The sequence below is a fragment of the Fulmarus glacialis genome, unplaced genomic scaffold, assembly GCF_000690835.1.
Source record: "Fulmarus glacialis isolate BGI_N327 unplaced genomic scaffold, ASM69083v1 scaffold8752, whole genome shotgun sequence".
In the NCBI taxonomy this organism is placed as follows: domain Eukaryota; kingdom Metazoa; phylum Chordata; class Aves; order Procellariiformes; family Procellariidae; genus Fulmarus; species Fulmarus glacialis.
Genome location: NW_009197138.1, coordinates 62,012 through 87,302, shown reverse-complemented (window position 1 = coordinate 87,302; position 25,291 = coordinate 62,012). Strand labels below are relative to the sequence as shown.

Genomic DNA, 25,291 nt, shown 5'->3' with positions numbered 1-25,291 from the left:
GTGTGTGGGGGGTGGTTTTTTTGTGTGTAGTTTTATGTGGTGTTGGCTTTTTTTAAATGGTGATCTGAAGTGCTTGCCATCTGAGGTGCCTTATTGGCAACGCTGGCCTGGTACTTGTGTTGCAGTGATGAAGAACAATGTTTTGATGGTTGCTGAACTTGTAGTTGACGATTTCTTCTCTTTCTGAACAGCTGGCACCATCCCTAATCTCCCGTGCAATACAGAAATTCATTCCCTTGTTTTATCTCTGGCTGAGGTTCCAGGAAAGTGAGATCCCTGAGGCTTGACAGGCAATTGGAATAGGTTTTGTTTGGTTTAAATGAGTTGGGAGTTCAAACCCAGGCAGGTAATGGAGCGGTTCTCCTCCCCTTGTTCACTTTTAGGGGATTGCAGACCTTGCTGCTCCTTGCAGTGTTGGCTCAAAGGTCAGCTGCTTGGGTCATAAGAATTTCAAGGTGCAGCTGCGCTAACAGAAAGAGTATCTTTGTGAAAACTGCATTGCTTGAATTGGCACATGGGGAAAGCTTCCCCCCCACAAGCTGCCCCTGACCTTGGATCTGAGCTGTTTGCTCACTCGTGTGAACTCTGCAGTGAAAACATATTAAAGTTCCCTTTTCCTGCGCCTTTTTTCCTCCAGGTATTTAATCTTAGTTTACAGATGAAATGTGCAGTGGAGAAAAAGATGCTAATCACACAGTTGCTGCACTCTGCTCCAGCCACTGAAAAATTTATTACCATCTGTCCTGGATAGGACAGGGCTGTGAGCATCAAGACGTTAACATCTTTGAAACAGCGGCAGATAGACTCGACATGCAACAGGGCACGGCATCGAGTCCGCGGAAGCCATGCAAAGAGCTTGCAAGGGTTTGGTAGAGGAGAGGTGCGCTTTGTAATCTTCCCTTTGCTAAGGTCAGGGGCAAGAAAAGTCCATGTTGTGCTCAAAGCTTCCATCGCTTGGCTGGAAATATCATCTCAGCGACTTTCTGATGTTTTATGGTGGGGGGAGTTTTCTCTTTTTGTCAACCATTTAACTGGTCAGCTCTTCCCAGTTTTTTTTGGCCAGGTATTGAGATGGCTGTTGTTATTTCAGTGTCCTGGATATGTCATTATGTACATCCCTAATGGGTCCCTTCCCTAGCTGTAAGGGAGGGCACATGGCTTTATATGGTCAAGTTCTGCCAGGCTTTTATGAAACCAGAGCAGAAGGCGAGCTCAGAAATCAGACCAGAAACAGGATTTCTCGAACTCCCGAAGAAAGGTGTTTGGCTGCGCAGCTTTCTGAGCATGTCGTAATATCAAACTGTCTTGGAAGCAAAGTGGTTTGATTTTTGGCCTGTCTCTGCCCTCAGTGTATTATTGGACTTACAGTTCAGAAATACTCAAACTACAGCTCCCGTGATGCATCTTAAATATATGATTTGCGCTTGGCTTTTTGCAAGAGCTGTGTTTCTCCCTGGCTAGCTCTTCCTGCAACAGTACTTTCCCTCTGGCACCAGCAAGACCAGCTGAATCTTGGAGCACGCAACAGTTTCATAAAGTACCTCTCCTGTGGCTATGTTTGCACATGTTTCTTCTTTTTTAAAAGAACTTAGACTATTTTTGTAAAACCTCACACCTTGAAAAACCAAAAATTGCTGAGCAAGGAAATAATTGTCAGTGGTGCAAGCAATACTTGTGTCTCTCCTGCAGCAATTAGCAAACCTAACTGCAGGCTTGGCTGTCTTTCCAATTAAACTCTGGCAAGCTGGAATACATGATGTGATAATGAAGCAGAGAGTTTTGGAGCTACTCTGCTTGCTATTTTGAGGATATGGGAGCTTTAGGCTGTCTGGCTGAAACTAAGCCATTGAAAGTAATGGGCTGGACAATCTCACCCCATTACTTTTAATGGCATTGAGAGAGTGCGCGCTCGGGAGCAGCGCGCTGACACTGGGGGAAGCAGGGGAGCTGTTTTCACATATCATTCAAGTTATGGCCAACACTGGGAAAATGTCCCCCTGGCAGTGGAAGCCAAGCTGCTTGCTGTAAGTTACAGGCTTTGGCAGCAGGTATGAGGAGTAGTGGCAGGGAAGGTGCATGAAGGTGTGTATTGGCATGGGCTGTGAGCTGGGGCTTGATTTGGTCAAGGCGTGTCACGGGGAGGGGAACTGCAGTGTGTGAGGTGCCTGCTGCTTGTGCATGCTTTGGGCTGCACGGGCAGGGTGCTAAGTCATTCTTTTATACCGATCTTCCCTGGTTTACCTTCCTACCTCTTGCCTGTGATAACTGCATCTGTAGGGGTGGAGGAAATATTTAACGTCGTGTGAGTTACTAGTCTTTTTTGCTGAAGCTGGTGAGTGTTTGCAGCGTGAAGATCCAGCCAGCGGGACCAGTTGCAGAAATTGTGAGTTTTCTGGTCAATCGGGAAACTGATAATGCTCTAAAAGGGGAGCGGGGATGGTCATGAGACAAAGTAAATGTCGCAGGCTTAAAGATTTAGGCTGAATGCTGCAACCTGCAGCTGGTGTTGTGGATGCTCAGTGTCTTCTCTGGACCCAGACAAGGTGACTGGTGTTGGTTGAAACAGAAGTAGCACAGCCTGCAGCTGCTGTTGTAGCAGGATGTCTGCATGGCCTAACAAAATCTGGGTGATGGATTTGTTTTTTGTGGTAGGACTAAATCTGCTACCACGAGGACATTGAAGGAACGTGGTCTGGACAGGGCAGCAATCAGCCTCCCACAGCGTGAAATTTCTTTCCTTTCTCCTACTGCTGAGCGTGGCCAAAGCCCTCCCTGCCAGCACACTATAAAGCTTCAATACCTCAATCAAAGCAGCCTTCTTGCAGAAAGGGATGGAAATGTAATGATTAGATAATCCCTTAAATCTTGTGGCTTTCTCCCCTTTCCTGTAATTGGTGCCTTGTTCATTGGCGGAGCGTAGGGACCTGTTTTCCTGCCACCACAGGCTCTTTGAGCAAGTGTTAATGGAAGGGAAAGAGCAGGGACTGCAGCATGTGCACCTCCAACTGGCATTAATCTCAAATTGCTGCTCCCTTGGCCAGATTACTCATCTGTGACGGTTTGGTAAGACCACCATGAGCTAGATTCCCCAATGGGTGCCTCAGCTCCCATTCACATTGCTGGGAGGTTTAAATAGCAAAGGAGGAAATAGGGGTTTGCCTCTGGATGAGGGTCTGACCTAAGTGACTTGTTCACATCACTGGTCTCCTTCAGCTCGGGACTGGTGGCTGGCCCAAGAGGAGATGGTGTAGCATGGACTGGTGCTGCACAGCAGGTCTCCTCCCTGCTTCTCACCTCGCAAGTGGGAAGGCAGCTTGAAGAGTTTTCTGAAATTGCTATGAGTTGGTAAGGAGGGGAAAAATAAAATAGAAGCTGAAGATCAGAAATTAAAAAAAAAAAAAAACCTCAGATGCGCAAGAATTGCAGCCGTGCTGTGAGGTAAGTGGCAAATACAATTTAATTATAAGATACACAGAAGTAATGGCGTTTGCGAGGCTGGAGCATGATTTCCCAGTAATAGAAGGACCGCAGGGTTCCCTGCCTCTGACTGTTGTGTCATCTTCAAATGAGAGCACGACTGTGCTTCAGGGCTTTCCCTGCCTTCAGAGGGGATTAAAGGGCCACGGCTACTTGGTCTTGGAGGTGCCAGGGCAGTTGTCAGGGGTGTCCAGCATGTGAAGGCTTTGGAGCAGCTGGGCAAAGGGCTTTGCAGGATTTGAGGCAGGAGGAGTTGATGGATCTGGAGCAGATGGGCTTGAAGGCAGTGACCGTGATTTCCCAGGTCAGGCAGAGGACAGCTGTGTTGGATGTTTCCAAGGGTAGAAGCGGTTTCTGCTTTCCTGTACTGTCCTCTTGTCTTTCTAGACTTGTAAAATGGATGGCTTAACCAGAAACACTTTCAAGGCAGGAGGTGTGAGAAGCCGTTGTTGATCCAGAGCGCTACGATAGACGTGACCTTTACAGTGCTGTGGGTTTATTTTTATTATTTTTCTCTCCAGTGTGTCCACAATCTGTCAGAGCAGCGTGGGGACTTCCAGGGCTTATTGCAAAGTGTTTCCATTGCCACGTTTTCCTCCTAGTTGAGCAGAGGTGTTACGGGGCAGCCTGGGTGGGGTGTGAGGCTGGTACACCTTCTGCTTTATGCAGATCTCTGGACTTGCATGTAAATGTGGCTCTCTGTGTGCCAGGGGAGCACAAAATGTGTTATTTATTCCAACATGAAAGGCTCGCACCAGGCTTCAGGATAATGTCGTGCTGTGTGTGTGGCTAATGTTGCTCGGATTGCGATGGGACATGCAGGGGTCCTACAGCAGGAGCGAGGAACAGTGCCGTGGCTTTCAATGAAATGAGCAAGAGTGTTTGGTGATGAGATCAGGTCTTTAGAGAAAACACTGTGTTCTTAAGGAATCAAAACATGTGGGTCTTGTATCTTTCTCCCTGTCAGTTTTGTTCTGAGCTTTTTCATTCACATTTTAGACCATCTTAGAGACTAACAACCCTTCCTGTTGAAAGCCCTCCAGGTGTGTAGGAGCATGACATATCACTGGAGAATGGGGCAGGAAGGCTCACCCCAGCTTAGACTGGCCCAATCCATCTTCCAAATGCCCTTCCTCTTGAAGGCCCCCTCCATTTCATATGGACCCCGTGTGCTGCGATGTCTGGGACTTTTCCAGTCTCTGGGGCATGTCCTCATAAAGGCATTTTGATTCCCTGGAGAGCTTGTTTCATCAAGTGCAATGGAAGAGGTGCTGCAGAAAGGTGCAGTGGGTGTCATATGTGTCCTCCACCCTTTCCTCTCTGGTGGGACAGTGTTATTTTTCTGCTATATGGAGTTGAATACGCAGCTCCTGGTTTTGGGAGGGGTAGAAAGGGAAGACGGCTGGACAGGGAGGAACAAGTAATGCTGCGTCGGTGCCACCACAGACCTTGTCAGGCAGCTCCCCAAGTGACTGCAAGGTGGGGTCTGAGCTGCCAAGCAGAGCGTGGGGGCAGGTGACAGACAGCCCAGGGCCATGCGAGCCCTCGGCTTGCGAGAGGAAATACCTGGGGGAGGCAGAGCGGACAGACGGGGTGAGGGACAAGGCTCAAACTGCCTGGTAGCCTCTCCTGCCCTCGCTGTTCATGCCCCGTAGAGTACATGCAGGCTGTGTCGGCTGGTGCAATGCAACCACTGGAGCATGACCAGGACAGATGTGCCCATTACCTGGCTGTCCTCTGCTGGCCCCGGCTGCCCCGCTGACTCCTCGGAGCCGGCGAACGTGGTCTCAGTAGTACGTGGTCTCCTCCTGGGGGAATGATGGGGATGGTGACGTGTCACTGTTTCAGGGGCTGACCTGGGGAAGCATCAAGAAGAGACGGGGGGATGCATGGGGAGGTACTTGCATATTGCTTAAATTTCTCTCGAAGCCTTGTTCCTGACCTTCCTGCAGCAGGTTGCTGCCTTGAAACAGGAGATGTATTTTGTGGCTTGAACGGAGCAGCAGGTACAATGGCCTGCAGTCAAAAGCAGATTAAATCCCCGGGAAGTCCTTGAAGCGCAGGTCAAATCCACCAGCGAGATGAATTGGCTGTAGCCCCACCAAACAATACAGACGTCTTCCAGGGAGGGTCTGAGCTCCGGGGCTGTAGCAAGCCGAGGAGCTTCAGAGGGTCCGAGCTAAGCGAGATGAAAGTGGCAACAGGATAGCAGCTCTTGCGCAAAATACTGTAGAAATTATGTAAATTGGGGAGAAATGCTTGAGCTACGCCTGCATGCTGTGAGATTATAAAATGAAACATTGACCCCCGCAGGGGTGGAGAGGGCTGGAGGCATTGCTGTGGACAGTTGGCTGCACATCTCTCCTTGGTGGAGCCTTCAGAGGTAGGGTGTATGGGGGAGCAAGTGGTGACCTGAAGTTGCGGGTGACTGTTTCTTGCCGATACTGCCTAAGGATTTGTGATTGTGGGCAGCCTCACCAGCCTTTTCCAATGCAAGATTACGTAGAAGTCTCTGGCTGTGTTGGTTATCTGACCAGCAGTGCTCTCATTAGTGCAAACAGGAGTAGATCTGTTATTGTTAGTGGTGAAGAAAACAGACTCTGTTTCTACATAACCTTTTATTTGTTTTTTCTTTTGAATAAAATGCATGCTGTGTGGAAGTTATGACTTCTACAACAGGAAATACAGGAAAAATACCCTTGCCAGCATGCGAGGTGTAGTTAAACTGTGGAACTTGCTGCTACAAGACCTTAGCAAAGGAAGCAATTTCAGATGATTTGATTAGTGTAAATTTGTACTTGTGTGTATAAAGGTATGAAAGCTGTTTATGCAAGAAGGTTCAAGCACAGAAGGCCGCCTTACTCTGGGGTAAATTGTTTTTTCCCGCAGCAGTTCCTTCAGGTATATTTACTTCAGGGGAAAGAAAAAGAAAATCCTAAGAATGACTAATTTGAGGATTGTGAGGATTCTTCTTCACTTGCTGGATGCTTCCCAAATAGGAGATGTTTGTAAGAGGTTCGGAAAAGGAGCACCAACCATGGAGGGCTGGGGAGGAGAGGGGAATACAGACAGATTCAGCGTACTGAACTTTAGGGACCAAAGGCTCTGTGTTGCCACTAGAGAAGAAAGCTCTTCAACACACTTCAGTGCTGAGTTACAACTTGGAGGTGCCTTTTTTCCCTTTGTTAGCCAGGGAACACAGGGAAATAATTCTCTTTGCTCAGCAGCGTGAATCTCTCTTCCTCCTTTCCCCTTCTGCCAGTCGTGTTTCCTGCTAAGCAGCAACTTTTAATTGTCTGGTACCGGGGCAGAGCTCGTTCTTGGGGAGAGCTGCTTACTGCGTGGTTTCTCTAGTCTTCCCCTTGAAGCTTTTGCTGCTGATGTTTTTCAAGGCAGCTTGGATAGCTGGATGCCAGTGTACTATGATATTTCCAGGCGTGTGCCTATCTAAAGCTGTTTGTCCCAGAGAACCTCCTCCTGGGTCATGGATTACTCTGTTTTTTCACTGGGTTGAAACAGACTCAGTGAAAATAAGCACACCCAAGTTTTCCTGTCATTTTCCATTATGGTTTTTAACCCAAAAGAATGTTTGGTAGAAGTTTTAAGGGCCCTCCAGACCTTCACCCTTCAGCACCAGAAATTCCCCTTGGGGAAAACAGCACTGGGGCTGGCTTGTTTTGGTGATGCTGCTGTTTGAGATGCAGAAATGTGCCTCTCCAGCATTGTTTTAAGGCAAATTTAGGTCTTAACAGAGGTACTTCGCAAGATTTCAATTTCAGGGAACTTTCCTTTGCCGTGCACAGTTGAACCGTCCTCCCCAAGGTGGTCTTCACCCCTGTGCAGCGGCAAGAGAGGGGACTTTGCCACTCCAAAGTCTTTGACCAGAACTGGCTCCTGAACGGGAGCCTGGTTTCTGCAAGCTCTGCTGCGTGTGCCTTCCCTCTTTAATACCAACAGGACTTCCAGGTCTGTCCAGGACCGTCAGAGAATAGCCCTTCTGCGCAGTTGCGTTTTACATCTTGGAGCAATGAGCTGGCAAGCACCTCCGCTCCATCTGTTTTCCTTCATTGATGGATTCTTTAAAGTCAGGTTGTGGTCCCACAGGGACACACTCAACTAATCCTCTGCTTTTAAGGTTTTATTTGTGCAATAAATGGATGACAAGGTGGTTTGCAAGTACATAACACAATAAATGGGTTTATAAATGCAACTTTTCTGCAGAGCACTATAGAATAAAACACAATATCACTACAGCATTTAACACTGATCTCTGGCTCATTCATATTTCAAAGAGTAATGTGCCCATTTTCTCATCTGGGAAGCCTTGTAGGTTTTTTAATACATTTTTATAAATTAACCAGGCACAGATTTAATAATAACTTGCGTTTGTATAGCTTTTTTCATCTCTGAGGATCTTGGATTGCTCTGCAGACTTAACGGTGTAATATAGAAATTACATGCCGAAGGATCCATTTGCTCTCTGTCGAAATGCGGCAGTCGTTTGGATTGCTCAGCAACGCTCGTGGATGCAAACGACGTCGAGGGAGGAAGCTTGAATCCAGCAGCAGAAGGTGAACTTGGAGGGGAAGGCGCAGCGTACTTTATGGGGGCTCAGAGCAAAGTCCTCTGAAGAAGAGGTCACAGAGATGTTGAGGAAATCTGCACGAGAAAAGCAGGATGGTTACTGAGCCTGGAAACCAGGATGTTGAAAAACAAAGAAGAAAATGCTCCTTCACACACTTTTAACTTTTGGGATGCATTGTCGCTAGATGCGGAGAAGCCAAGAACATGGAAAGACTTGGGAGATTGGTCTCTTCTGTTCATTATGTGTTTCTTTAGCAAGATATCCGACAGCAGACAACTTTATGCATCAGGACGGGAAACTTCTAAGCAGGAGCATAACGTTACTCCACCAGAGTGTTTTTAAGTAATCCAAAACTCTTGGATTTGGTGACGTAGGTTCTTCTCATATCACCCTTGCTGGCCAACTTAGAAACGAAGGGGAAGGTATTGAGCTTCTTTCCTTGGAGACTTTCATGCTCTTTCAAGAGTTTCCACCCAAGTTCTTTGCTTCTGAGATCCCCAGGTGAGATGGGGCTTTTCCAACCCTCTGTCTTTTCCAGTTGCCATGTTTTGGTGTCGCTGACGCTAGGATATTTGTCATGGCGGTTGCCCCTTCCCCATCCTGAAAAGAAAGAGTTCAGAATGAAGCTCATGCATATAACATGTGATTGGAAAAATATTTACAGATAGCAAATTGCTGTCTCTGTAGAAGGAAAAAGTGAGAAAATGGAAACGTGGTATTTATGTTAATACAAAGTTTTTAAAATTTAATTTAAGAGACCAGCTGTTTCTGCTTCTCTTATAAGAGCTTAATTGGTATATAATCGCATAGTTAATTAAATACAAATCAATAGTTTAAAACAGCTAATTGATATTTAATATGTACGGGAAAATGTAACTTAGTTGTAATATAATTAACTCAATATTAAATAAGCAATGGAAATGCAATTATGCCTTTACAATTATTATAAAGTTTATCCTTCTTTAATAAACTTGCAATTAGACAGGATGAGCTGAAAAATTATTAAACAGGTATTATTGGGCTATTAAACATTTATTATCATTCCTGGTGGAATACAGCTACACAATAGTACACATTATGATTGTGTTAATAAACCTTTATTACCGCTTTGCAGCTTTAGCCTTTACTGCACCAGTTGATCAGAAACTTAGTTCCTTCCCTGAGTTGGGGGTGGAGGAATTGCCTTGAAATTGAGTAAGGAAATCCCAAACAATGGGAGAAATGAGGAGGAAGCAGGCTGATTCCATAGTTTGGGTCAGCAAAGAGAAATCTTTCTTTCAAAGCAAACTTCCCCACTCTGTGCCTAAAGATCCCTTTCTAGAAAACCCTGAACTCTTGTTTCTTTTAGTTGGCTTTTGCTTCGTTGTCGCCAGCTGCCCCCAATGCTGGCAATGTGTGGTTTGAACTTGCTTGTGCTTTGTCTGATGAGTGGTTCTTCTGCAAGTTTTGAGGTGAATTAATGCAGGTACTTTTGAGCGAGTCAAAAACATGGTTCTGACATGCATTTTCCAAACAAGATACTTAAGCTCGCACTTCTTCAGAGCGCCTGGGGATGATAAACTTCAACTGTAACTACTTCCAGTCTGCTGGGAAAAATCAATTGCTGTTGCAAGGAAATGGCTGGGATTTGTTTTGTGGGTGGGGGACACGCATGGGTTAAAATGTTCTGTTTTCAGTGGTATCTCAGCAGCCCCCCTAAAGCCAAAACATTTAAAATGCTGGGTACCTGCTTAACTATTTTCGCTTTAGGTAGCCACTAAAAGCCATGAAGTGGTGAGACATCCTTAGGCATCGTAGTCATCTTGAAGTATTTTACCTTTTAAAGACACTCTCAAGTATTTAAAGGTGCCTTTAGCTATAAAGATTTTTTCGCATGTTCTCACAAATTTATGGTATGAATTATTATAATGCGGTGCTCTTGTATAGCTCCTTTCATCATGGGATATCAAAGTGTTTTATAAGCATTAATTATAGCACCCCTCAGGGAGGCAAATGGAAGATAGACACCCATACCGGTGTGTGCTGATCCAGGCTCCAGACGGGTAATAACCCAGATTTCATCTGGATCCAGCGCACGTGGCTCAGACCTGACAATCCCTCCCTCCTCTAAGGGCTAAGTTGTGACTGGGACCTCTTGGGCAGCACAGCCATTGCCTTGGGTCGTAGCCCCTTGCCACAGCCTCTGAAGCACAACCTCTTTCTTGGAAGCATTTCCCTCCCTGCGACTGGGAGATGAGAGCTGGACATCTGAGTGGTGGGATATTCATCCCCCAAGTAGGCTGCAGCTATTGCTGCCTCCGTCGCTGCTTTGGTTCAGGATGCTCTTGATGATGTTTGTGGCCGTGGTCTGTGGAGAGCGTGGCAGCCCCTGTCATGCCAGGTCTGTCTCTCCAGGAAAAACCCAGCCAGCATCCACAAACAGGCCCACGTGTGCTTGCCGGGATGTACAATGCGCATCTGAATTAGTAAGATAGGAACGTTGGCTTGCTCAACTCCGCTGTGGGCTTCACCGCCTTGTGTGACGCTAATCTAATTCTGTTGTTTTAATTACACTTTGATACCTTGGTGCTCGTTGAAGGCTCAATAGGAATCGATGCAGTTTTGCTTTCCTATCAATAAAGACATAAATGCCTCTTGCCTGCTTTGCAGGCTTTGTGTAAATGGCCCCAGAGGCTATTAGCAGGCTCACGGCCGTCTGGCCACGTGCACATGGGATGTCTGTTTTCACAGGCATCGTGCAACCCTTCGTGGAAACCCCACTCGAAGTTCAACCAAGTCTTATCGATTCTAATTATCGGACAGTGCTAAGGGAGGCGACCTGTGCTGAATGTCCTTCAGCTAAAACCGGCAGACCCTAGCAGCCGTTGAGAGTACTAGAGGCATTTAATGCTCTGCAAGTCGATACCTTTCCTGGTGTATTTGCAGTTGTTGTGTAGGCTGTGCAGGGACGGTAGCTCGTGTCGCCTCTGTACGGCGGAGGAAGAGGGCTGGTTTCCACCTTTACCTCTGAGATGGGAGATGGTTGCTGTTTGCCTCTTCCTGTTAATTAGGACTCTGATTCAAGAAACGGCTGAGGATGCGGATAGTTGATTCATCTGCCCTGATTTGTCTAATTTTTAGACATCTGTGTCTGAGTTAGTCACCATCTTTTATGGCCAATGAGAGAGTTACAAGCACCCCCAAAGTCATCCTGAGAAGGTGAAGTGAGTCACTTTCTGGAGATGCCTATTTCTCTCTGAGGCACTACCTTAGGTGGCAACGTGGATTTAGGGGGGCACTTAAATTTCAGCTTACTCCAAGGACCTCAAGAGACTTACTTTTGTCTGAGCATCAACTTCAGTGGGATTCCACGTGTGATTCATTTTGGTTAGATGCTGATGTTCTCCCTGATGGGAGCCTTAGGATCGAGCTGTTCGTCCTTAGCCTCTTGCAAGGTGGAGCCCTGTTTAATGTTAGAGAAAGTGCTTTAACTAGTCTTGCTTGTACCCCGAGTGTCCTGGGGTCAAAAGAAGTCTGTTTTTTCTGAGTTTAGGCTCTGATTCTGCCTCATACTGTGCACAAGAGGAGGATGCTAACCCCTCATGGCAGCTAGCAGTATTAGGGAGGGATACTGTGTATCTGGGTATATACCCACATAAATCTGGGTGTCTTCCCTGTACAGCACATCACGCTGCGGTGAGCGACTTTCCTCTTCCTCTGGACACGGTCCAGATCTACAGTTCAAACCCAAGTTTGCATCATGGCGCGAAACGCCAAGGCTGCCAGGCAGCGCTCGCTCCGCTCTAAAGCTGTCGCTGCTCTCTCAACCCTCCTGCTTCGCCGCCTTCCCCTCTTGCGTGCGACACAACTTCGTGACACTCCCGAGCCCTCCTTCCTCGGCAGAGGGGGGCTCTGAAGAGACCACAGCTACATTAAGTAAACATCAAAGGGGCTTTGATCAGCGGGGCTCTGTAGAGCACAGAAGCCCCCGAGGAGCTTTGCGGGTCCACAGGCAGGCAGCATCGGGGACATGGTACCTTAATTTTCTCCGCTGTGACACAGGAGAATTCGTTTGAAGAACTAGAGATTTTTGCCGCTCTGAGATGCGCACGGGGAGAGCACGCATGCATGCAGCCTACTTCTGGAAAAACCCGTGTTCAGATCTCTCTCTGTTTGTTACCGATACTCAGAAAGCCCCATTAAGAAATCAAGGCATCGGAGGCATCCAGCTCCTCAGACTCTGGCACTTTGCTGCTTGTAGGGTCACTTGCTTGCTTCTAAAGAGCAAGATGCCTTGAGCCGGACTTATCTTCCCTTCTGAGGGCCATTTCCCATTTTACTTTGCTGCCTGCTAAGGGAGAAAGGGATTAAAGGGTCCATGTTGTTGCAACGCACTGATGTGGAGGAAGATGCAGCTCATTCCTTCTGCCTAGTGTAGAGGAGCACTTAAGAAAAGCGCAAGGGAGGGGATGGTGACCCTCCTGTCTCTAGATACACCTGGCTAAGTGGAGCAGCGCAGCAGCACCTGGAAGCACTTGGTTTGGGACCCCCAGCAAAGTTCAGCTGCGAGGCTGACCAAAGACTTCAGTTATGCGCCTGCCTCGCTGGCGCTTTACCTGAATGGTAACCGGCAGGATTTGCTCCCTGCAGCATCCCCATGTGCTTGCTCTTGTCCCCAGCCTAGTCTTCTAACATCACTCTCTCTTCTCTTGCAGAACTGGGGCTCCCAGGAAGAGGATGCTGCCTAGTACTGGGGTTCATGTACAAGGAGAAGTACCGCAGGATGACTGAAGGTGAGCAGCTCCCTCACCTTCCATTCTTCCTTCCTTTTTAGCAATCTCTTTGCAAGGGACATGGATGTGCTAGATTCTTGTTCGCACCGAGGAGAAAATCCTGCTACCCCTTTGATCTCTGAAGCATCTTAGTGGGCACGGATGTGGGAAGCCCCCTGCACGAAGCTGCAAGAGAAGAGCAGGGACTTATTAGTTCCATACATCCAAAATCCACTGTCTTTTTCCCATGGAAAGGATTTGTCACATGGGAAGCTCTTCCAGCAATTGCTGCGTCTAGTCTTTTTATTCTAGTTGGGCGGTAGTGCCTCACCGTGACACCTTCAGAGTACCAGTTTTCAGTGCCTTTGCACCCCTCAGAGGAGCTGTTCCGTTGCTTGTCAAAACCCTGCACTCTGGCATAGATCTCACTAAAATTTCCCTATTTATATTCTAGTCACCCCCAAGTATTTTATGAGCATTGATTAATCTATAGAAATATCATAAATAATTATGAAGCGTAATAACTAAACAAAAACTATTTACGCTCGGAAGAATTGGCATCCTTGCTTCTGGTAGCTTCGTTGCTTGGCTTCTTTTTCTGGAGCAAACCCTGGTGCAGCACCATCTCTGATTAGCGCTGGGTCAGAGAAGGATTAAAGGTCCTAGAGCCCTGCAAGATGGGAGGGTCTTGAGGGTGTGTTAAGGAGAATTTGGCCGCTCTGAGGTTACTCTGGGGACAGCAAACTTGATCCAAACATGGATTTAAACCCTTTTGGGGGCTTTGATTGGAAATTATTTGGACAAAGGGTGTGATCGCTTGCCCCGCTGCATTTCCTTTAGCTTGCACGGGATGGTGTATTGCCAGCAGTTAGCCGCGGGGGGGTCTGCTCTTGCAGGAAGCCTTGTCTTCACGAAAGTAAAAGGTGCATTAGCTTTCAGGGGGTAAAACTCTCGTGGAAGCAAGTTTATGGCTCAAAGATCAGTTAGAAGATCAAAGGTTCCTTTAGTTTCCCAGGAGCCCTGATAACATGGGGAAAGTACTTCACCTTGTGCTTGTTAATTACCACATGCTTTTAAAACATTGATTAGAGTATGTTTTTAATGGGAAGGGGCTGCCCCTTGGGAGAATGGATGTCAGAGTCTCGTCCGAGTGCTGTGAGAAGGTGCAATCTCTCTCTCGATACCTTCCTGTCCCTCAAGCCTCTTGGAGAGGCTGCTTGTGGCCGTGCTCAGACGGGCAGGAGCACCCTGGGGATGCTCACAGGGCGTCTCAGAGGCAACAGGACCGTGGGTGCACCTGGGCATCCTGCCCATCCTTTGGGATCATTCGCAGAAGCTCCTGTCCCCCGGTGGATTCAAAGCCTGCGTCCGCCTACAAAGTGAGCCCCCTTTTCAGGCTGAACGTGGCTTTGTGTGGAGAGAACAAAGAAACATGAAAGGCCAAAAGTAAAGCCTTTGTGTGGGAAAGGGAACAAAGTGTGCCTGCCTGGCGCTGTACAGCCAGCGAGTTTCTGGCCCCCGCGGGTTGCAGGACCATTACATTTAAACGTATAATCTGCCAAAAACAAAGTCAGGGGATTTCCATGGCTACAAAGACCGCCTAGGACTTGTGTTTTCACTTGAGGTGGTTCTGGATGACAATTGCATGCCTCAAACCTCCCGGGTTTTTGGTGGATTTCAGTGCAGATCCGTGCTGTATGGCGTGGGCTAAGCTCTGATGAGAGCCAAGGGGGGGTTCAGATGTCTGGTCATCTACAGAGGTACAGCAAAGGTATTTCCTGCCCAGAGTACCTGAGCCCGACTCTTTGGGCCAGTTACCTTGCAGGGATAAGGAGAGAGACAGCTTCCCTTTTGTATTTTTGCCAAGTGAGAGCTTTTCCTCTTTTTATTGCATGATGGTGCTAATGAATAGCCCTATTAATAATTACAGGGTAGCTGAAGGAACTGAAAACAGAGGTAGGCAGTGGGGCAATCGGATAATTATGAGGTGTGGGGTCTCCGTCATAGTGGAAATGGGTAATTACAGGGATCATTAGAACCTTGCTGTCACTTAAGGGAGACATCTACAAAATGCGCTCGTAGGTAGAGAAGCACAAGAGGATTTAGATGGCGACCTTGTCAGGTGGAGGAATCACTTGTTCTTGTGAAAGTGCTTCTCTTGGCTATCCCCACGGAGAAGATCCAGGCTGGGCACTTGCAGATCAGTGTGGCAACCTCTCCCAGCAGGGTAAAATAAATGTTGTGGCTTACAGATGCTCTGTGGCCATGCCCAGCGAGGGTCTTTGGTAGCATTATGTTGTTTGTTTACCAGCTGGCAAGTAATGGATGTCCATTAACACGACTGATTGCAGATGTGGGCTCTTCTGGCTGAGCTGTTCTCCAGGGCGAGAAGCCAAAATAAGTGTCCGAGAACTTGCCACTGTTAGTGTTAGTTGACACATATCAGTCCCTCGTATCAACATATATCAGCCTGTGTCATGATAAAACAGGTCTGGGTGAGGTGTTGGTGTCTCTCCCAGCTGTAAGGCAACAGAGCAGCCTGGGCTGCTGCTGGCACCGCTGGTGATGTGCAAGACAAAAATGATGTGGGCACTCTCCTTGCAGCTGGCATTGCTGTGCTGCATCAGCTGCGATTGCCTCTTGCTTTATTGCCACTGTGAAGCCCACACCAGGAAAGGTGCTGGATTTGGGCACAATTTGGGGGCGGGGGTGTGGGCCAGGGAGTGGGAAGGTGCTGCTCCAGCATGGCTGCTATATGCTTACTCCTTTGCTGTGATTGACGATTGCCTCGTCTGCGTGCTGGGATCGCTGTCTGGTGTGCGGCTGTGAGTTGTAGGGTGAAATTAAGCTGGTGACAGTTGTAGACAGAGGGAGAGAGAGGTAGAGCCGTCTGTAATGACGGCCTTGCAATAAAGACGCTTTAGAGTTAATCCTCCACCATCTGTCTTCATTCCGCTAATAACCCACTCAATCAGATGCTGCCGACTGTTTGTTAACATTCAGAAACAGATACATAATCAGGAGGACCGTGCTGTTTGCTCACGAGGGGCTGGATTCCTCTTCGGGAACAACTCTCCCCTGGCCACGGCGGCAGTTCGGCGAGAGCCGCGGCTTGTGGACTGGATGTCCCAAGGCACGTGCCGTGCAGCGGAGGTGATGCTGAGGCTGGCGGCGAGCTGAGTTATCCTGCTTTCCCCAGGGCTCCTGCTGCTCTGGCTCAAGGTGATTTTGGAGTAGAAAGGTGGTATCTATGAGGCGGGTCACCTTAGTCCCCCAAGAACAAGGATCTTGAACTAACCTGAAAATTGGGGCTTGTTTTTCTATTCCCTCTTCCCCTTCACATTCAGTTCTCTTCCCTTCCCAAGGGAAGGCAAGGGGTGTGCTGTAAAATCTTTCCCTGCTCACCTATCGTGCTTGGTCCCTGCCTGTGCGTAGCCGCAGGTCCCAAGTTGGGCTTGCTCCGTTCTCCTCTGCAGCCGTCAAAGGCAGGTATTCAGATGTCGATCCTGCTCCTGCTATTTTTCTTCTTCTCTCCTGCCTTTGACTTCTTGCCAGATCTAACTCGAGTCATTAGCAAGCGTCACTGCAGCAATTATGGCACTTTTTGGCTGCCATTCATAAAGCTACTAACGGGAACGATTAAGCGCTGAGAGGTGTCAACCTTCTCCTTCACCACCTGTTCCCGCCAGCCGTCGGCTGCTGGAAGGTGCCTACAACCATCTCCCCGCGCGCAGGGTAGCGAGGCAGGGCAGCTCCCTTACCTCCTCTCACCTCCCTTTCCAGGCATTTCGCTGGCTCTCGTGTCCTCGCATGCAGTGGGCAGGTGGCATCTCTGCGGGATGGACCCGGTGCTCGGCTTTGTCGCTGCCTGGAGGGGAAGGGTGGGCTTCATCCTCGTGTCCGAGGTTGGGTGGTGAAAGCAGGCGTGGCTGGGAGAAGGGAGAGAAGAAGGGCTTGGTGCGGCATCCTCCTCCTGGACCAGCTAATGGTTAATGATCTGTGCTCAAGGAAGGACAAACTCCCCCTCTTCAGCTCCCTGCTTGGCTTATAGCCCTGCTTTCTGCTTTGCTCGTATCCACGCCATCGGTTAGGGACAGGCACGGGGCTAAAATCTGTGCGTTAATCTGCAGGCAGTCTCCTTGGTATCGGCCGCTGTAGATGCCAACGCTGACTGGTGTGCCAGGAGAGGGGCTTGTGCAGGAGTTATCTCTGGCAGCAGCCGCCCTCCATTTGCATCGTGGCTGGAAGCAGAACCCAGTCTCTGTAGCTTTCTGCATTCAAGGTGTCTCCATTCACTATATAAAGCACTGCGATACCAGCAGCCATTACCGCAGAGCTGCAGCTCCACATAGCAACGAGTGCTGCTCTGTGTTTAATTGGGAGAGGGTGTTGCTTAGCAAATCATATTTGCTGGGTAATGACTGTAGAAATCTGCTCAGATAAGGGCTGTCCGAATCCAAGGCAAGAGATTTTTCTCTAAAGGCCACGTGGATGTTGTGGGGCTGTTGGTCAGCACAAACCTTGGGTTTTGGGAGTATAGGTGGTGAGAACTTAAAACTTTTGCAGTCTGAGCTGCAAATCTCACCTTGACTCTCTTGTGCAGAAGGTTTGGGATCTTATTTAAAGGTGCTGGGACTAATGCAAAGCTCTGATGTCTCCTGTTGGGGGAAGATGGAGGTCCCAAAACGGGACCATCCAAGTACCTCAAACGTAGGCGATTCATCCTTATACCTCAAACATGGGACACAGGTCAGGCTTGGCCCAGAGGGGCAATGACGATGGTGGCCTGAACTGAAGGAGAGCCACCAGCCTGTTCTCCTTGTGATGGCTTGTGCATCCATGCAGCCCTCACAGGCTGCAACTAGCAGGGATGGTTGGGATCAGCCCCTGCCTGCCTGGCAGAACTGGGCAGCTGCCTGCTTCTGGCTTGTGTTATCAGCTGTGGCTTTGCGCTCGTGAACTGCGAGCAGCATAGCTCTGGATGGGGTGGGTTTTTTTTTTTTTGTCTTCAACTTCAGCGTATCTCTAGTCTGCAGATAGGTTTTGGTTCTGTGAGACATGGGGAGAGAATTGTGTATGCATATGAAAGCTGGTTTTATGGCTTATAATTATCTCGTACCCATCCTTAGAATAATTATAGCTCCTCCATTATTAATAATTGGAATTCCAGTCCTTGTCATAGATCACAAAATGGAGAGGGAGCTCAACCCAGGGTTTGCATAATGTACCTTGGTCTAAATTGAGTAATTGGTAAAATGGTGAAAATCGTTAGTTTTTCACCCATTCCTTAGTGCTGGAATTAGTGAGATATTAGTGCAATTAGCCAGTGCTTCCATTTGAGGCTGCAATCATTTGGTTTGTAATTTAGAATAAATGTAAAAGCCCACTTGTGCTTCTGAACAGATTATTTGTTCTGTTTAAAAGTATCTAATGGGGTGGCTGTCATCTAAGCAAGATACATTTGACCCATTTCAATTTGTTTCCCTTTTAATCTGCTATCTGTTTTCCTGGATCTTTTTTTAATAAAAACATAAAGAAGAAGTGGGTGAGAGAGACCAAAGAGGGAGAGAATAGAAGCATTATAGATCTGGAGTTTATCATAAGCCAAAGTAACTTGAAATCAAGGCTGTTAAACTGCAGAAAGCAATAAAAAGAAAACACTATTTGGAGATCGTTTAAAGGGCCGAGTGACTTGTCAATGAAAGGTTGCTCTATTCGACTGCTTCTTAATAGCTTCTCAAAGGGAATCTGCAGCTCTTGCAAGAACGAAGGCTGCGGGTACTTTTGCAGCAGCTCTCTGCTGCGGGAGGGAGCATTTAGGTTAGCAGGGTGCCGGGGTGCTGCGGCAGCAATGCTGAGACGGGTAAAATCCAATACCAAGAAGGACAGAGAGCAAAGGAGGAAAGGAGATGATGGATTTAAACCCAAAACTGGGCTTAGGCTTTAAAAGATGTCCTAAATATTGAAGCCCTGGATATGCTGGTAGGCACAGATGCTGGATGCATCGCTCTTCTTTGGGCTGTGAACAGATCTGTGCCCAGTTCAGTCCCACCCGGCTCCAGCCATCCCACCGTGCCCTCCCGCTTCTTCAGCGGAGAACAGAGGGACTCTGCCTTTCCGTCCCGAAGGCTGAGCATCCTTTCTACAACAGTCTGGTTCAAAGCTCCTCTCTCTGTCAGGCCCCGTCTTACTGCCTGGAGAGAAACCAGCTGGGACTCTGGGATGGAGTCCCTGCTGTTTTGGGGAAAGATGGCTTGTTCAGAGAAGCTGGCTGTGCCTCTGCTCCAAATGTCTCTCTGCTTGAACACCCCTTCTGCTGCCTGCTGTAGTTCAAAGCAGGTTCAGTGAACGATTCCTGCCAGGAAAACGTCCTATTAAAGCGTGGCACTGAGACGCAGTGACGTATTCATGCCACCCATTAGCAGCCCAGCGAGGCAATTGCTGCCTCAGAATTGCTTGGATTTATGGGGACACTTAATCTGGATCTTGCAGGTGACTTTTACATCATCAGCAGCACAGGCTGAGCATGAATCTTCCTCAGCCCCAAAGATAAATGGGAGCCAGCCGTTCTTACCCCTGTAAAAAGTGACCTAGATTCTCCTCTATCAGATGCCAAGAACTTCTGTGCTGCTGTGGGCAGCCTGTACTGTTGGAGAAGCTCAAACTTCACTCAGTTCTCTGGCCCGGCAGTGGAAAGGGTCTGTCCTTTAGGACCAGACCTGTAAAATGTTAATTGCTTTAGCTCAAGCAGCGTAGGCTCTGCTCAGCCTGCTCCACTGTGTGCAAAAGCTTAACTGCCCCTAAACAACTTAAGCATCTTCTTGAGCATCCCAGCATCTTCTTATACTTTGCCCTCTGAGGCTTGGGCAACCAGCAGGACCCATTGGCATCAGTCTGCAACCTAAGAATGGGATTCCTACCCTTTGCCAGGATCCCTGGCACAAAATCTGCTGGGATCCACTGTAGTGGTAGGCCCATTAGTAGCTGATCTCCAGGGATGCAATGCAAAATTTGCATTGCTAACCCTGCTGTCATCGCCAATAAAGGTGCTGTCTCCTCCAGGGCTTGGCAGCTCTGTGATAGGGAAGCTTGCCTTACCCCAAGCGTTGTCACTCATGTCTCCCCGCGAAGACACAATCACAATTGATTAGGGAAGGCATCTCCCGTATAAGCTGCATTGAGCCTTTTTTTTTCTTTATCTGACAAAGGCATTTGAGAAGGAAGAGGCGAGTGGATGGAGCAAGCTCCGGAGAAGTTGTTAAAGATGCATTGGTATCAGCAGAGGTCTCATTGATATTTCTGTGATGCTCGGTGTGCTCGGTGTGTCTGTTAGCTAAACGAGGCAGGGATGTAAGTGAAATCTGAGGAAAAACCAGCAAACAAGCTGTCTTTTTGTCTAGTGTCAAAGGGGAGACTTTGCCTGGGTTGGGTCAGCTGGAAAACTGGGTAAAATGCAGGATCTCACTGGAGAGGTGTACGCTGCTGTGAGCCAAGTCCTTGCTGGTGAAATCCATCATGCACGCTTACAAGGTTGCTGCCGAGGGAAGGATCCCGTGTGCTCTGCACCGCTCCGTTCAGGCAGGATAGGAAACACCTCCCCGTCTTACTGCTGCTCTCTGCCACTTTGGAGAGGGGGAGCGGAATTTCATCCGTGATGTTCCAGTTGTCTACTGCAGTTGCAGTGCAGCTGAGCAACTCTACTGGTTATAAATATGATACAAAGCTGCGAGTTTTATGGTAACGGTGTTGTTGTAGCAGTTAATGGTCTAAGGGTATAATTTTACCTATTGATTTGAGTAGCGGTCCCCTGTGCAAAGCTATTGCTGCGTGGTCTTAAATAAATGCATACAACACTTCCTTGCTCCCTGAGTACTGGCATAAGATAATTCAGAAGATGCTTCTCTTGCTGTGCAGCTGGCAGGTGCTGTATGGGAGAACCTGGGATCACGGGGAATCTGTGTACCGTCCCTTTGCAGGGGCTCGAGGGCCTGCTAAAGACACTTCAGGAATCTTGGGCATTAATAAGCATGAATCAATATCTAGGCGGTATTTAGAATATCTTAGCTACTTGAATTCCATTGCCCTTGCACTCCCCTTTAGGTCCTTAATGGCATTTGGAATGGGATGTGCACCTAAGGAACACAGCAAGCTGTTGGGAAAAACTCGTCCTGTAAAATGCACCTGAAAAAGGGCAGAGATAAGGTTATGTACCTCACCTTACCCTGGCTGGCTGTTACTGTCTTTGTTGGGTTTGGGGTGGCTTATTTTTAAAGCCTATCAGGAGGCAGGGGGAGTATGAATTTAAGGAGATGCAAGGCTTCTCTCTGAAGATGGTGACTCTGGCTTATCTTTGTGCTGCCTCCAGGCTACCCTCAGGGTCTACCTTTGAGTGTGTGTATCTGTTGATAATTTTCCCCTCTGCAGAGCTATTGCTGCAGCCTGGGGGTCTGTTATTTAACTTTCCTCCCTCGGTGTCCACGGGGACCCTGCCAGAGAGGTTACTGGCAGGCAGTATTTCATTAGCAATACAGGTCACACTGTTGACATGGTGTCCACCAGACCAGAACCTGGACATGCGAGTCTGGCTGTGTCATCAAGTCAGGTTCTGATGATGCCATAGATCCTCCAGGCATGGACACGATAGCATGATTGCGTGGAAGCCTCCAGCTTCTCAAAGTATCTGGAAGCCATTGCTTCCAAGAAAACGAACCGGACTTTGGTTCAGGAAGGGGGCAGGGGGGTGACAGTATATCCCTACCCAAGGCTGGAGAAAGAGCATCTCTTCTGTCATTTTTGGGAGTCCTCCTGGGGCACAGGCACTGCAATGCAGTGCTGCTTTCTACGAAGCACTGCAGGCCCACCCATTGCTGCAAGGAAACACACGGTTCGTTGCTGCCTGGTCCAGATCGCTAACCTCCCTCTCCTGGAGGCAGCCACACATGCATGCTTTCTGCAGGCATAGCAGGGGTTGGAGCTTCACGGGCTGGAGCAGTGAAGCAGTACCAAGTTATCGTCACTTCGAATATCAATTAAAACCGCTGCAGCCTTATAAGAAGCACTCTGAGCCATACCCGTATTGACGAACAGCTAGGCTTGCCATTAAAATGGCTCTCAAGCCAGCAGAAGTAAATCTACTGTGCAATTGTGAGCAGAAACGTGCCACGGCTAGAGTACTTCCAACTAAAGCCAGGCTGTGGGGTGGGAGCTGAGTAAGATTGTTGTGAAGATGAAACCCTTCCGGTGTTACAAAGCCTGTGGCTTTGGTATGCTATGAAAAGGCTTAAATAAATAGTTTTGAAGCTCTGTTCCCCACTGGTTTCCCAGTGTGTCGTTAGGTCGCATAACGTCATCTCTGCTCTGCAGTCCCAACCTGTAAGATGAAGCTCCTTTCTTACAGGAGCGGTGCAAGACAGCTGTATTTCACAGCTATAGTGACAAATCGGAAGAAATTGTGTGTTTCAGGCCAACACAATGAACCTGTTCCCATTTCTCAATGAAGTGGGACTTTGTTGGATTTGACTGAAAGGTACTGCAAAACACCCAGCAAAGTATCTTGCTTTGTTTGGGCTGGCTTTGTTTTTTTTAAACCCTTCTAAAAATCCATTCTTATTGTAAGGAAATAGTGAAATATTGTTGTAAAGTATCAAGTTGAATCCTGCAAGTCCTGTTCTTTTTCTTCCCAAGCTGTTTGCTCTATCTGGCCAAACCCTGCCATCTGTATTCACTAAATAAAACTGAAGTCCATTAGCAGCCTTCAGGTTGAGGTCGATGAAGACAGAAGGAACAGGCATGGTCAAAAACCTGAAGGATAGGTAGGGAGCATGTGTGAGGGGGAGTGCGAGTGCAATTCCCCTTGGCCAGGCAGCCAACACGACGGTTATTTAGTACCCAGGGCTGCTACTGTGATCCTTTACAAAGCAATGAACTTAAACCACAAACCTTAACAATTACCTCCAGTGCAGCAGCAATCTCGGGGCCTGTATATACATGTCCTTTTATGCCCAGTATTTACTCCCATAGGTATTTACTCAATCTATAAATGTATTAATGGGGCTAGTCTTAAAATACATCCAGAGATATAACTTGAGATAGTTTTTTTTTTCCCTTTAACAAAGATGAAGGTTTTATATAGATGGAGGAAAGAGAAGGGAAGTGAAATGTTCGGTGACTAATGATCCTCATCAATATTCATGAGAGACGGTATGCATTTTGAGATTTAAAATAAAGGAAGGAAGAAAGAGAGAAAGGAATTGACTTCTTTAGAAGCTAAATGAAATATTTAGGTTGACCAGGAGATAAGTATGCCAGGTCTTTGTTGCCATCAGCTTAGACCAGCATTCGATCGAGGAGCTTTCAAAGAGAAGCAGGGGGAGCTGAGTTGCCGGTGGAGGTTTCTGGCGATGGCGCGGCAGGGAGGTACGAGGGCGTTGGCTCATGCGGCCGCAGAAGTCTTCAGCTGAGGGTGAAGCCCACGTCGTGGTAGGTGCTGTACAAATGGGGAGGGAAGCAATCCCTACCCCAAGAACCTGCATCCTAAAGCCAGCTCAAGCAGGGGTACGGAATAGCAGCAAGGGGGGTTGTCCACAGCCAGCCGGTGGCGAGGCTGGGATCGGGCGCGGGCTGTCGCAGGCGAGTCCTTGTGCGCGTTGTCCTCAGAAGAGCTCCCGTCTCTGCCATCCCCTGCCGCAAGGCTGCCCTGTTTGGGGAGGGGCCGTTCTAAAGTGGTGGCTCAGAGGGTGCAGTGGACATCAATGGACATTAGTTAATTAGGACTAAGCCGTCTGGTGAGAACTGCCCCTTGCACGAACGAATGGCTCTATCTACAAATGTCTCTTGATAGTGGGGGAGCTGATTTGTTTTTGTGGAAGATATTTCTCTATCCATTTTGTGCTTCCTACCTGAGTGTTTTCCTCCTTTCTCTCCCTTCCTCCCTGTTCTTGCTGCAGCAGAAAATCACCCCAAGTGTACCTAACTTGAAGGTAAAATTTAAAGCCCCCCAAGTACTTGAAAATAGATGGGGGAACCTTGATCCTTCCCCATTTCAATCTTTCATTAGCTGGGGTGGGGAGGAGAAGGAAGGCCTCTTGCAGAGAAAATACCTGAAATACGGTTTTGTCAGAAGGGTGTTGCTCTAGATGTGCAGCAGTGATAGCAGAGGACGGAAAGATTGCCAGGATCTTAATAACCAGATTTAATTGTTGAAAGGGCACGTCAGGCCTGGAAGAAAGGCTTCCCCCCAGCCTTCTGCATTTCTCCTATTTTATATCTTTTTCCTGTCTTCTTCTGCAAGTTGCCCTTGCCTCCCTCCGCTTCCAAGGCTGCTCCTTTTCATTTTCGTGCCATCCCTTCTCTCCCCTGAGTGACAGCTGTCCCACCCCCGCCAAGGTCGTTTGCCCTTGAGACCATCTTTGATCTGTGCCCTGATAGAAGGGCCGAGTATTGACTTTGGCTTCAGCTTCATTAAGAGGCAGCCTCATTTGTCAACTTGTTTGTTTCGATAGCTGCTCGGGAGATGGCGGGGCCCGCAACCCCTCCTTGCCGAGCCGTGGCATTATTCCAGAATTAACTCCCTTTTCAAGGGTTTGCAGGCAAGGTCGTTGCAGGTGGCCCTGCACAGTCCCCTCCTCCTCATTAATCGATGTCACGGAGGTTTTAAGCAAGGTTAGATCCAGTCGGTTTGCGGACGGGAGACTTCTGCCGAGGCTCTGGGTGCTGCGAGAAGTGGTGTGCAGGTGCATTAATCCACGGTGCTCCCAGCTGGAAACGCTGAGGTCCTGTCCGCGCGCAGGGAGCTCAGAGACGGGGTCTCGGATGAGCTCTCGTGGTGAGATCCTTGCAGGAGGTTCTCTAGGGCTGGTTGCATAAGGATTGCAAGTAATGAAGATTAATTTCTCTTGTCGGTTGTCATCAGGTAACACGTCTGCCAATAATAGCTTCTGGTTTTAATCCAGATGGTCAGATGAGGTTAATCAAATAAGTTACCCCGGCTTTTTTTCCTTTCCTGTAGGTCGGTGAATAATGCATTGACAGGTGTTTGCTTGTAGTGTTTGACCTCTCGAAGAATTACCTCCTGGTGCTGCATGTCCCCAGGGTGACTGTCCTGGAGAGCATCTTGTGGCAGGGCTGGGACCTTTGGTGGTGGTAGGGTACAGAGATGGCCAAGTGACGGATGCACTCCATCTGCTGTTCCTCAGAGTACTTCGGTGGAAACAATCTTTTTCTAAAGTCACGTGAAATGACTGAAACTCTGGACATTGGCGTTGCCAGGGTTGTTTAGGGATTTGGAATGGGTCGGTACAACGGCCTTTGGAGGCGGAGAGGTTCGTGGCAATGCAGGAGGAATATCTCTGCTTTGCTCAGGTTCAGACAAAAGGAGGGAGCTGTGTTGCTGAGGGCAGATGGCTGCAGCACAGGGCATTTCCAGACCTATCTGACCTGAAGCTGGGTTGTGCTGGCTGTCCTGGCTATTGTCACACTC

The 25,291-nt window shown here is 48.2% G+C and overlaps 1 protein-coding gene across 1 annotated transcript in view; it reads left to right on the top strand.

Annotated features, from left to right (window-relative positions):
- Positions 1 to 12,756: 12,756 nt before the first annotated feature.
- LOC104072839 (kin of IRRE-like protein 3) overlaps positions 12,757 to 25,291 on the top strand; it is a gene marked incomplete at both ends in the record, with an annotated part of 69,713 nt that continues 57,178 nt past the window's right edge. The window contains one exon of the mRNA XM_009572429.1: positions 12,757 to 12,834. Coding sequence (XP_009570724.1) covers positions 12,757 to 12,834 — 78 coding nt within the window. The remainder of the gene's footprint in view (positions 12,835 to 25,291) is intronic.